The sequence below is a fragment of the Macrobrachium rosenbergii genome, chromosome 48 (assembly GCF_040412425.1).
Source record: "Macrobrachium rosenbergii isolate ZJJX-2024 chromosome 48, ASM4041242v1, whole genome shotgun sequence".
Taxonomy (NCBI): Eukaryota; Metazoa; Arthropoda; class Malacostraca; order Decapoda; family Palaemonidae; genus Macrobrachium; species Macrobrachium rosenbergii.
This window is the reverse complement of record NC_089788.1, coordinates 11,287,621-11,300,629: the sequence shown is the minus strand read 5'-3', so window position 1 is coordinate 11,300,629 and position 13,009 is coordinate 11,287,621. Positions and strand designations below refer to the sequence as shown.

The 13,009-nt window shown below is 45.0% G+C and overlaps 1 protein-coding gene across 19 annotated transcripts in view; it reads right to left on the bottom strand.

The window, feature by feature from the left end:
* Positions 1–13,009, bottom strand: part of LOC136831258 (organic cation transporter protein-like) — a 214,002-nt gene that overhangs the window by 72,281 nt on the left and 128,712 nt on the right. For all 19 annotated transcript variants that reach the window (XR_010850816.1, XR_010850820.1, XR_010850815.1 and 16 more), the window contains exon 5: positions 5,079–5,337. Coding sequence is in view for 9 of the 19 variants with exons in the window: in XM_067091342.1 (XP_066947443.1) it covers positions 5,079–5,337 (259 nt within the window). In the remaining 10 variants the exon portion in view is untranslated. The remainder of the gene's footprint in view (positions 1–5,078; positions 5,338–13,009) is intronic.

Below are 13,009 nucleotides of genomic sequence, written 5' to 3'. Positions count from 1 at the left end.
CAGTATGCCAGCAGAAATTCTAGTAAGCCATCATTCTCACGATAATAAAATATCCTTCAATATACAAGGCAGAATATCAAATTTAATACGCCACCAATAGCAAATTGTAGTTAGTGCCTGACATCCTACAAACTTAGGTATGGCAGTAAGGCAGGACGAGAGGGCCAGGGGTGGGCATTATTTTGTAGTGCATGGCTTATGTAAGCCAAGAAGGGATGTTATTAAGTAGTATCTACAAGAGAGAAAAAGTTTATTTAGAGATAAGGGTACCCTGTCCTTTGTAATAGCTCTGACTCCTAGTACCTCTGTGAACATTATTTCTTTTCTTGATTCACTTTAACTGCATTGCAACAAGCAATGAGCTGTGTTGTTTGTACACCTATTTACATTGCAGATAAACCTTATACCTTGACTTATAGAGTCCTTGAGAGGGGTATAGGTTTTTGTCACTCAGTGTGAGAAATAATGTTTAAAAAGTGAGTGTGACTCTCAAGACAGCATCTCTCATCAAAACAGTACCTATGAAGACTGAAAATTAAAAAGTCAAACTAATATACTCCCAAACCATAACCCAGGTTACCTGATTTGGATCTTTCTTTCTTCATCAAACTGGTGAAATGATTAACAGAACTGAACAGTATACACGTCTTTTAGTAGACTTGGTTTTGATAAGTGCCTCTCACTAAACAGCTATCAAGAGTAAGAAAAAATAACTTTGCATGCGAAGGCAACTTGGTAAATTTCATTAAAATTGTAAAGAGGTGCAATCTTACCACTGATGAATACAGTAGCTATAGTAGTTAAGCGCAAGGTGTAAAGGCATGTACTCTTTGAAACACATGCCTGTGTGTGTGTGTGTGTGTGTCATATACATGAGGGATGAAAGTTATGAAGACGAGAAGGATAAGCTGCCTGTATCCCTATAAACTGATAAAACATAGCCTACTGCAATGAATATATATGAGATTTATTTTTAACATCATGTAAATAAAACCTTGTAAAGGAGTTTTGACAATACCAAGTGCATGATCAAAGGATGGCAGTGATCTTCAGGCTGATCCTAAAAGCAGAGGATGCCTGTATATCCTGATCTTCAGTTGCTAGATGTCTTATTGTGAAATAACCAAGCATGACCACAAAACAACCTCCTAAAACTAATAAGAAATCTAATTCTTTGAAACAGGAAGATTCTGCGACCTGTGAAAAGTTAAAGCCATTTAGGTCAGAAAGACTTGGTTCAATGAAGATACAGATGGTTCTCAGTGGGGGAGATGATTACTTTCACTGGTAGAGGAAGACAAGGCAGGAATAGCTAAAGAATACAAGGACAAGTCCTGTCTACTAGAAGAGTGAGTCCTGGCTACAAACTCAAGGGTAAATGAAAGGCCAACAGATAACCAACATCTGGAACAGAAGCTCATTGCCACACTTGGTGGTAAACTAGCATAATCACTGCCTTGAGAGTGATAGCCAGTAATGAGGAATAGACTGGGAAAAATGGCAAGACTGGTTAGGAATGTTCCTATCACTCCAACAAAATTAAGCCACATCAAACTACAAAAACACTGCCTTGCAAGTTACATTATCATGAAGAATTCACAAGGGAGTCTGGTGAGGCTACATTGTACCAAACTCAAAGTCCCAACTTTGGTTGGGTTTAATGGTAGCCCTAGGAACAGACTGTGCAAAATGGCAAAACATGTCAGAAATGTTCCATCCACTTTCTGAATCAAAGCCACCGGTTCATTACTTCAAACAACAAATGGCTCCCACTACCCTGGTAAATGGGAGTGGTAGAGGAGGACTGCAGAGTGAGACTGTTTTAAGAATCCCGTCCAAATGGAAACCTCTCCAGTTTTCTCTGATGAGATTCAGGAGATCCAGAAACCAATCTTGCTGAGGCAAAAGGGGGTGATGAGTCATTTGAATATCTGCAGTGTCCAAAATTTTGCCAAGACCTGTTTCAGAAATCTGAGCAAGGGAAAAAGCATATACCCTTAGGCCATCCCAAACAGTGCAATTGTAGTAGGCAGTCCCCGGTTAACGGTGGGCTCGGTTAACATAGATTTGTTTTTATGGGGCTTATCTAGCGACGAAAATCGGCAATTTTCAGCACCGAAAATCGCCGATTTCCACTTATCGGCGCCAATAATTGGTAATGGCACCGATACATACCTAACAGAGGCACCGATAACTGAAAATCGGCGCTTTTTGGCGCCGATAACCCCTGAAAATCACCAAAATCGCTGATTTTCGGTTATCACACCCTCAGAAACGGAACCCCGCCGATAACTGGGGACTGCCTAGTGTATGGCATTTAACGACATAATGAACATAATCCCACAAGGAAATCCCCCATACCTGCCAGAGGGCCTTGCAGATATCCGGTGGGATCTGATGAGTCCTGCTTTGAGTGTCCACAAGCATATTGCAAACTCCCTGAACAAACTTTGGTACAATGGTGATCATTCTTTCTGTCCAAGCAAAGCTCTCTATTGCAAGAAGACAGAGATACTCTGACCTGTCCCTCCCTGGCTTCTATAACCCAATGAGACATTTATGGATGCTCAGAGGAGTAGGAAGACTGCAGAGCTTGAACCAGTTGTAAGGGAATACTATCTTCTAAACTAGGCACTGTGATAACAATTGAAGACAAGGCACAGCAGAATCATGCACCACAGGAACTGAAGGCACAAGGGAGGCCATGGCCACTAATGCAGTTAAGGACACTGCAGTGGTCCACAACACTTTTTGAAGCTGAGGACACTACATCAGTGAAGGACACTGCAGCAGTCTCCAGTACATAAAAGTAGTCTAGTACATGGGAACAGTTGCATACATGGCAAAAGCTGCATGCACAGGCGCACTGATATATACTGTAGTACTGTAGTAGTTAAGTGCACAGGAACAGTCAAGAGCACAGCTCACATGGGTAACCTAAACTACCCCGACCCCCACAAGCCTTCAAAGAAACGGCAAGCAGCAGAGTTGAAGTGGAGGCTAAGGAACCCACAAATATAACCAAGAGCTGATTTGGAAACACAGACAGGAAATAATATATTTGGTATAGCCACAGACTGTAGATAATCCCTTAACGCCTGCATGTGAGAAGGATCCAACAAATTTCAAAAACTCTGATGACTTCACATAAATTGTGAAATGAAAACTAAATCTGTAGAACAAATGGATTTTTATGGAAATCTGATAACTGAAAAAGAAACATTTCTGTGGTGTGATGTTCCTAATAAATCCTGACTGCTAATTCTAAAGCAATGACAACTGCTGTGAAAAATGGGTAAAGAGAACTAGCTTGTTTCATTAGATGATAGCAGGAAATCTTACACCAGATGACAGACTGGAAGTATCAGTATCAATGGCAAAATGTGGGCCTTTATGTCTCACTATTATTACTAATGGACAGAGTAACCATACCTTTGGGTTGCAACATTCTCGACTTTTATAAGGCTGGTCCAAGGGTTTGTTCTTGAAGAACTATATTAGATGTTTAATATATTAAAAATCCTTAATAATTTATTAAATTGAAAATGTTGAAGATGCTGACAAAATTTCTTTGAATGAAGATGCTGACAAAATTCCTTTCAAAGATCTGTTTTGATACTTTACTGTATATACATTGTAGGCTGAATGTTGGAAAATCCCTAAAGATATGTTTGACTGTAAGTGCTGTTCTGGACTCTATGCTTTCAGGGATTAGGACAGTGGATTATTCATCAAATATCAATGGTCAGAAGAGTATGACTACTTGAAGACAGATAATATTACCGTACTTCTCTGTCACAGTCTTTTTGGAATGAAGAACAAAACAAACAATAACTGGTTTAATCAAAGTTAATTTTATGTCAGATTAATTCTTCCATAATGTATAAAACACCATGTGTTTTATACATAGTAACAAATCACTGACAGAAAAAAAGTACATTTGATCTAGTCACAGTGATGCAGCTTTGGCTGCTTTATCAGCACCCCCATTTCCTTGAATGCCACAAGAACAGGGCTCTTACATATTTCAGCATTTATATTGGCTAGGTTTAATTTGCAAAATGAAAACCTTACTTTATAAACAGGATTTTAGGAAAAGTTTTGAAAGGCTTCTAGAGCACTTCTCGAGTTACTCAAAGTAACAAATTTCTATGGTAGCATATTCCTAATAATCTCAAGTCCTAACCATATTGCAGACAATTCTTCTGTGAAAACATGCATTGCTGGGTAATTACACTGGCTTGTGTCATTAGTCACTATTGCAGCAAATCCTACACCACATGAAGACTTGGATCCATTGTTAAGATTGTGTAATGTGTGCCTTTATCCTTCTATGTTCTATTGTATGTTTCTTATGATCGCCAGGGATAAAAATATAATTTTTGGAGAGATAGTACAAGTGTGTACAGAGATACATGCTATGCATAATCCAAAGGGGGTGGAGAAGACTATTACTGGAAGTAATGTTATTTATACTTACCATGGCAAGAACTCCAGAGGATCTAACAGGAATTGAATGAAATGACTGTTTATAAAAATGCCCCTTTGACAAAATAGCTTTTCAGTTGATGAAGTAGTCTGAATAAAGAAATATACTAAAGTTACAATATAGGTACAACAAAAAAGTAATTTCTTTTTTACCTCTTGAAACAGCTGACAAACAACTGACTAGAATCCCTCTTACCAGCTAGTTTCTGGGGATGTTCTAGTAGACGGAACAAGGAACATAAGGAAAGCATTGGAGATAGAATTTTGGGTCCTTCCTGAGCACACAACCAGACTGACTATTGTGGTCAATTCTTGATGCAGTATATGGTAATGCTATTAGTTGATAATTTTTGTCTCCAACAAATGTTTATAAATCCAAATGCTTTCCCAAAGGAGACTGACTTTTGGCCAAAAAATAAATGAAACACTACCATTCAAAGTCAGCACTGGTAAAAAAACAGCAATTCCATGAATGTATATAATGTACTGTATATACAATACAGTACTATACTATTATGAAGCTATATTTCAAATCTCTAATACCTTGGCCCACGCTGTATACATAATATATTCAATATCTTTATACTTACATAACACATAGGCAATGCAATAATGCTGTTCATATGTCAAACCAACGATGAATCTCAAAATCACAAAGATAACGAAAGTATTTGAAAATGCAGAGGCCATCCCAGCAACGGCACTTAGGACATTGGCCACAACCACCATTGGAAGTCGACCCCATCTGTCAGCAGCCCATCCAAAAGTTGAACAACCAATCATGGAGCCAACAAAGAACAGTGACTGAGCCATTACAGGCCGCCAATCCTCATCACAAACCCAATTTAACTGTAATCAAAGAAGGCACATTATTACAACTATGGCAATGATATAAAATATTCTGGTATTTCAACAAGAGTGTCATTAATATGACAGCATTCACATCAGAAAAGTTCTGACTTTTGTGCCCGAAATCTAAAAAAATAAAACTGCCAGAGAGAGAGAGAGAGAGAGAGAGAGAGAGAGAGAGAGAGAGAGAGAGAGAGAGAGAGAGAGAGAGAGAGAGAGAGAGAGAGAGAGAGAGAGAGAGAGCCCTGCAGTAGTCAGGGAACTCCTCTGTGATACAATATCATAACATACACTTGTTTATTTACATCAAGAGCACACATTTCTTTCTGCCTGAACTTTCCAACCTTTATGAATATGAATATAAGATACAAGATGCTGCCATGATTTCATACATCAAAACTGAGAGAGAGAGAGAGAGAGAGAGAGAGAGAGAGAGAGAGAGAGAGAGAGAGAGAGAGAGAGAGAGAGAGAGAGAGACCTGCAGTAGTCAGGGAACTCCTCTGTGATACAATATCATAACATACACTTGTTTTTCTGAGTCCAGTCCCGTGTCAGCCGGTGAAATTCCATTACAGCACGAATTTCTAGGTATAACAATGCTAGATATACCAGAGAAAAAGAGCTTTCAGGAAAGCTGGGGTTACTACCCCCAGTCGATCGTCTTTTAGGAAGACGTCGGTATAATGAAGGGTGAGTGAAATACCACTACCACGGAAATATACTCGAAAGATCTCTCCTTATCAAAACCCCCGTAAAAGAGCGGTGAGCCGTTACAGCTCCCACACTCAACACCCGCCAGGACGGCGACACCAGCGCCACCTACTACATTCCATTTTCTAGCACGTGATACGTTCGTTTCTTTTCTGTGCTCGTCCCCTTTTTGGATTGTTTTTCATCATCTGCAATGGCATCGAGCACCTTTTCCATCTCTAAGTTAAGTACCATCTTCTTGTGGGGTTTTTGATCTGTTTTTGGCTGTTTTGGTCTCGTGTTTTCATAAATACTGAGATCTTCTTATGACGCCACGGCGTCCCCCGTCAGCCATGTCGACCGCGAGGCGACTCTTTCTGTTCTTTCGGTTGGAGTTGTCTCCTCGTCGTTATAGAAAAGTTTTAACCCCTTGAATTCCTTCCTGGTGGTTCCTTGCGGTGGCTCCCCCCCCTTTTTTAGTTTTTGTTTTGCATTATCGGCCTATCGGCCTTTCTTAGGGTGATGCTCCGCCCAAGTACCCCCCCCCACCAGGTTGGGTTCATTTTCATTTTAGTCTCATAGGCTATTATTTTATACTTGAAGATGGTGCTCTTCTTTTATTTTTAGTATTTTTAATTATTTTTGTTTATTGTTTTTTGGTTGTGTGGTTTACCTCCAGTGGGCCTCACCCCCGAGGTAGGCTACGCTTCCTATGAACTTAATTTTATTTTGATTGTTTATGTGTGATGGTATTTTGTAGTGTGAGCTCCATCCCCTTGCCCTGGGTGCGGAGATCAGGTTGAGGGAGTTTTGGTTGCTGTTTCCTCCGGGGTCGTTTTACGGTGGTTAGAGTGAGCCCCTTAGTTCTCTTCCTCCATTTGGGGGAATCAAGTTCTTTGGATGTGCTTCCTCTAGGCTAGTCGCCTACTTACCCCCCCCTTCTCGGTCCCGGTTGGCTCTCGGCACAAAATTTCTCTCCCTGCTGGTTCCTCCTCTCCTTTTACACCCCTTACTCTTTCCTAACCTATACTAGGTTAGGCTTATATTAGGCTTCGCCTAGCAGGAGTTGGGCTTCGGGTTGTGTAGCTCCCTGGAGTAGGCTACCCTTCCAAGTTCATTTGGAGGGAAGGATGCAGTTGAGCGGGTGTCATGTTCTCCCTGTCTCCTGTCCCCTTCCGGGTAGCCTACTCCTCTCCACTACCCCCTCAGCCTTGCGACTCGTGCGGGTGACGCTAGATGGCGTTTTCTCCGAGTTCAGGGACTCCTCCTATTGGTAGAGGGATTCGCTCCCTCCCATACCGTCCCCAGCTTCGCTGTGGTGGGGTGGGTGGTTCGTTTGCTCGAGCGTGTTCGAATCACTTTCTCATACCTCTCATCTCCCCATCGGGCTACGAAGTTAGGGTGAAATGTGTGGCCCCGCCGTATGTTATGAACATAGAACACTTTACCCGTTTTGTTTCTCCGGCGGGGAGGTGAGGGTGAGAGGTTTCTATATCACGTAAGCGAAGCGGACCCCTCCGGTCTCCGGAGTATTACCATCACTTGTTATTTTTATTATTGTTATTATTATTATTTTGTTTTAATCTTAGATAAATCTGTTTACCATATATACGTGAATCCGGTCCTACACCCGGGGGCTCCGCCGTTATTTTTCTGGCAGCCCTTATGGTTAGTTCCTGGTTTCTCGTTCCTTCATTCCCCGGAGTCCTCTGGGGTCTGAATTCTTACCTTCCACTCTGTGCATTTGAAGCTTATTGGCCCAGTTTATAATAGGGAGTTCTTCTCCGCCGGAGTATTCCGGTTGTAGTTGAGTTTCCCGGCCTTGCCGGCTTTAGATTGCTTAGGGTGTGAGGTTCATGTACTTTTACTTTTACAGACTGTTCGCTGTGAGGAGCCGGGGTGTACCGCCTCCCTTCAACAACCCTACGGACACGTAGTATGCCGGACCCACGCTGGTTGTGCGGTCCGGCTTGACGACCTGGTTGTTTGGCACCCCGATGGTTGTGAGGTTTGCTTTGCTCTCTGTTCAACCATCCAGGATGAGTCGGTAAGTGACAGTCTTCTTTCCTCCGGTTCATGCTCCTCATGTTGTGTATTGTTTATATTCTCGGTCTGACTTTTCGTTCCTGACTAACTGCAGGTTTCCTTGCAGGCGGACGAAGCTTCCAAGAAGTCTGCCTTGGAATCCCTCCAGGCCTGGGTGGCTGGGTTCAGCAGGAATGTTCCGTCTGGGAAGCCCTACGTCCTCGACGCCAGGTTGAGCGACTTGCTTTACCCCGGCGCACGGGTGGCGGCTGCAGTGCCTGAAGAACTTGCCACCCCAATCATCCAACAAATCCGGGATGCGACCCAGCCACCTCAAGTGGATATCATGTACGCCGAGGTCTCGGAGGATGTTGCCGCCCTAAATCTCGACCTGGAACCGATGAATACGGAGCAGGACCAGGTGGTAAGTGGTGAGGTAAGTGAGGATGTTGGGGCGGGCCCCCCTTTGTTTGACTCCCCTGCTTCATCAGTTTCTTCGTTCGCAGGTTTTGTGAAGTCTTCCTCCTTGGGTGATAGAGCTCCGTCTGCTATCCCCAAGTTGAAGACTTCATGGAAGGCGAAGGGCTACAAGTCCTCGACTTCCAAGAAGGCATCGCCCTTCCCCCCGTCGAAGGCTAAGGTCTCAGGACCGGTAGCCTCCGGGAGTAAATCTAGTTCCTCCGGCAAAGGCGCGAGTAAGAGGGCTGCAAAACCAAGCCCTCCTCGCCAACCTTCTTTGATGCACAAGCCCTTGCCACTGAACTTTACAAAAAGTTCACGGAGGACCTAGATTCTAGGTTTGAAAAAATCTCGGATAAGTTTGCCAATTATGACAACATACTGGCAGGTTTGGCTCGCCAACCTCCGGCAGAACCACAGTATTCTATCCCCGACACTGCGGACCTCCCGCCGTTTGATGTCGGTAACCCTTGGCGGTTCGCACTCCGGGCCATCCAACATGATGGCAAACTTACCATAGAAGGTCTGGGCACGAGACGGTTGGAGGAATTGGAGTTCTTCCCCCCCGATCTCTTGCCCCCTTATCCAGGCTTCGTAAGGCTCACTGAAGAAGCCTGGATTCGGTCAGACAAGGTACCTAGGGAGACTGTCATCATCCCTAGGGACCAGGCTCAGTCGGCTCTCCTGCGCACTCTGACGGAGTGGCAGGCAGTAAACACGAAATTGACCCCTTTCAAGGGCAATTTTACGATGTTCACCCTGGGAGAAGACCTTCCCACTCCTTGCATGGACAAAGTTGCTCTGGCTACGGCCCGAGCATGCTTTGAAGGTAATCCCTTACCTCAATTAAGGGAAACGGATCCTACTTCCCTGGTATTCCCAGGAAGTAATGAGTTCTGGGTGGACGCCCCGTCCACTTTCACCGTAGGGAAGCTGGACCCCCTCTGCGCTTCCACGCAGTTTAGTGAACAGCTCCCTAAGCTGCCGGAATCTTTGTTGAAGGCGGAGTTTGAGGCCCGGACTAAATTAGCCCGGTCCTTGAGCTCCGGCTGTCTTACAGAGGCTACTGCCGTCTCCGGCTCAGACGAACCCTTTTTCCAGGTCCTAGCTAAGTCTTTCCTGGCGAGCTTCCAGTCGGACTTGCATGAGTTTATCATGGCCAGACTGGAGTGCAGAAAATTCATTTTTGCTGACGCTACTATCCGCCACGAGCCTAACAAGCTCGTTAAAAGCTCGATCTGGGGACCTAACCTCTTCCCTGAAGAAGAGGTTACATCCGTCATGTCTGAGGCTACACGGGCCAATCAGAGTCTGCGCTCTCGGTGGGGAATTCCCACTTATAAGCGCACGACTCCAGAATTGACCGGCCCCCAGACGAGAGGAGGCAAATGCTTCAGGAGGCATAAGAGGCCCCATCAGGGGGTAGTTCAAGCCGTCCCGGTCTCGGCACTGGCCCAACCATCTACCTCTAAGGCCCACCCCAACAGTACGTGTTGGTCCAACCAGCGCGCCTCCTATGTGTCCTCACCAGCATACAACCCTACATATGAGGGCCGCGGATTTTTTCACGGCCTCAATAGGGTTGTAAGGGGAGGAAGGGGCAAGGCCCCCCACAGAGGAAGGTCTAGCACCACCCCAAGAGGAAGACCTGGACGTGGTAGAGGGAATAAACCCGCTCCCTCCCACTGAGAGAACACAGGTAGGCGGTCGCTTGTATTGGTTCAGGGACCAATAGACCTTCAGCCCTTGGGCACACAGCATTGTGTCCAAGGGACTGGGGTGGAGCTGGATCAAGAACCTCCCCTCTAACCAGGTTTTACCAGCCACCCACATCAATCCTACAGGATTACGTAACAGAATTGCTCAACAAACGAGCAATAAAGAAAGCAAGGCACCCTAAAGTTTCAAGGCAGGCTATTCACTGTTCCCAAAAAGACTCCGATCAGCAAAGAGTGATCCTGGATCTGTCGCGTCTAAATCTCTCCATAAAATGCGACAAGTTTCGCATGCTTACGGTAGCGCAGGTACGGACTCTACTTCCGCGTGGGGCCGTCACCACCTCTATCGATCTTTCAGACGCTTATTATCACGTCCGATTGCGCGGAACTTCTCTCAGTTCCTCGGTTTCAGACTCGGGAATCAAGCCTACTCCTTCAGGGTCATGCCCTTCAGTCTGAACATTGCACCCAGGGTATTCACCAAGCTGGCGGACACGGTAGTACAGCAGCTCCGGTCCCAGGGAATTTCCCTAGCAGCGTACCTAGACGATTGGATAATCTGGGCACCAACTATTCCGGAGTGTCAAGAAGCCACGTCCATAGTCATCAATTTCCTAGAGTCACTGGGTTTTCAGCTGAACAGAGAGAAGTCCCGCCTGACTCCGGAGTCCCGGTTTCAGTGGCTGGGTCTCCAGTGGGATCTGTCCTCCCACACGTTATCTCTCCCGCCTCCCAAGAGGAAAGAGATAGCATCTCTCACCAAGAGGTTTCTCAAAAATCCGTCGGCATCCCGTCGGTCCCAAGAAAGAGTCCTCGGTCCCTTCAATTTGCCTCAGTGACAGACCTGCTCTTGAAAGCCAAATTAAAAGACATAAACAGAGTGTGGCGGAGTCGAGCAAATGCCAAGCTCAGGGACAAGGTCTCCTCTATCCCTCGAATCTTAAAGACAAGACTGCGGCCTTGGACCACAGTCAAGGGCCTGTCCAAAACAGTTCCGCTTCAATTTCCCCCTCCGCACTAGTTATCCACACAGACGCTTCTCTAAGCGGCTGGGGGATATTCACCAAAACAGAAAGTACAAGGAACGTGGTCCACAATGTTTCAGCAGTTCCATATAAACACCCTAGAAGCCATGGCGGTCTTTCTAACTCTGAAGAAAATCCGCCCTCCCAACCGGATTCATATCAGGTTGGTGTTAGACAGCGCAGTGGTAGTTCATTGCATCAACAGGGGCGGCTCCAAATCAGGTCGAGTAAAAACCAAGTAATGGTAGCTATCTTCTCCCTGGCGAACAAGCACGGTTGGCACCTGTCAGCCACCCACCTAGCAGGAGTCCGAACGTGGTGGCGGATTCCCTGTCCAGGACTACCCCGTTGGAGACGGAGTGGTCCCTGGATGCGGAATCTTTCAAATGGATTTGCCGCCGGGTTCCGGGCCTCCAAGTGGATCTGTTCGCGACGGAGAGCAACTTCAAGCTCCCCTGTTACGTGGCCCCCAACCTGGACCCTCAGGCGTTCGCCACAGACGCAATGACAGTAGATTGGAACAATTGGGAGAAAATTTATCTGTTCCCTCCAATAAATTTACTGCTGAAAGTATTACACAAACTCAGGACATTCAAAGGTCAACCAGCCCTAATAGCCCCCTATTGGCCGAAGAGCAATTGGTTCCCTCTCCTTCAGGAACTGGGATTACAGAGTCTTCGGATTCCCAAGCCCATTCTGACCCAGACAGTACAAACCAAGACTGTGTCAGCTTCCTCAAGGATTCAGAATGCCCTAGTTTTATGGACTTTATAAAGTTCGCAGCCCAAAAGGAGCGAACATTGACCCTGTCAACACTCTGTTTTTAGAATCAGATAAAAGAGATTCTACTCTTAGACAGTATGACTCAGCAGTCAAAAATTAGCCTCCTTCCTGAAAGCATCTGAAGCCAAAATTATGACGACTAATTTAGGAGTTTCCTTCTTTAGGTCACTGTTTGAGAAAGGCCTGGCTCCCGCCACTATTACCACAGTCAAGTCGGCATTGAAGAAAGTATTTCTTTACGGCTTTAAAATCGACCTTACAGATTCCTATTTTTCATCCATCCCCAGAGCATGCGCTCGTCTGAGACCAGTATCACGTCCACATTCGGTTACTTGGTTTCTCAATGACGTCCTTAAGTTAGCATCAGAGTTGCTCTTATCAGGATCTGTTAAGGAAGACCTTATTTTTGATTAGCTTGGCTTCAGGTGCTAGAATCTCAGAGCTGTCGGCTCTCACTAGAGGTGATAGTTTTGTTAACTTCCTCCCATCTGGAGAAGTCCTCCTTTCCCCTGACCCTAGATTTTTAGCTAAGAACGAAGACCCACAGGACAGGTGGTCTCCTTGGAAGGTGGTGCCCTTCCTCAAGATCAATCTTTATGTCCAGTTTATACACTTAAATCTTACCTCTTAAGAACTCCACAGAGTAAGTCGGGTCCTCTTTTTATCAGGGAGAAAGGTGGTACTCTTTCTCTGAATGCTATAAGGCAACAAATTCTGTATTTCATTAAACAAGCCAACCCAGACTCAGTTCCTAAAGTTCATAATATTCGAGCAGTGGCTACTTCTATTAATTACTTTCATAATATGGACTTTTCAGAGTTATCAAAATATACGGGTTGGAAATCACCTCTAGTGTTTAAACGCCACTATTTAAAATCGCTCGAAGCCCTGAAATATTCTACAATAGCAGTGGGAAGTGTCATCTCCCACCTTAAATAATCATATCCTTTCTTTTCCCCCCCGCCCCTACCT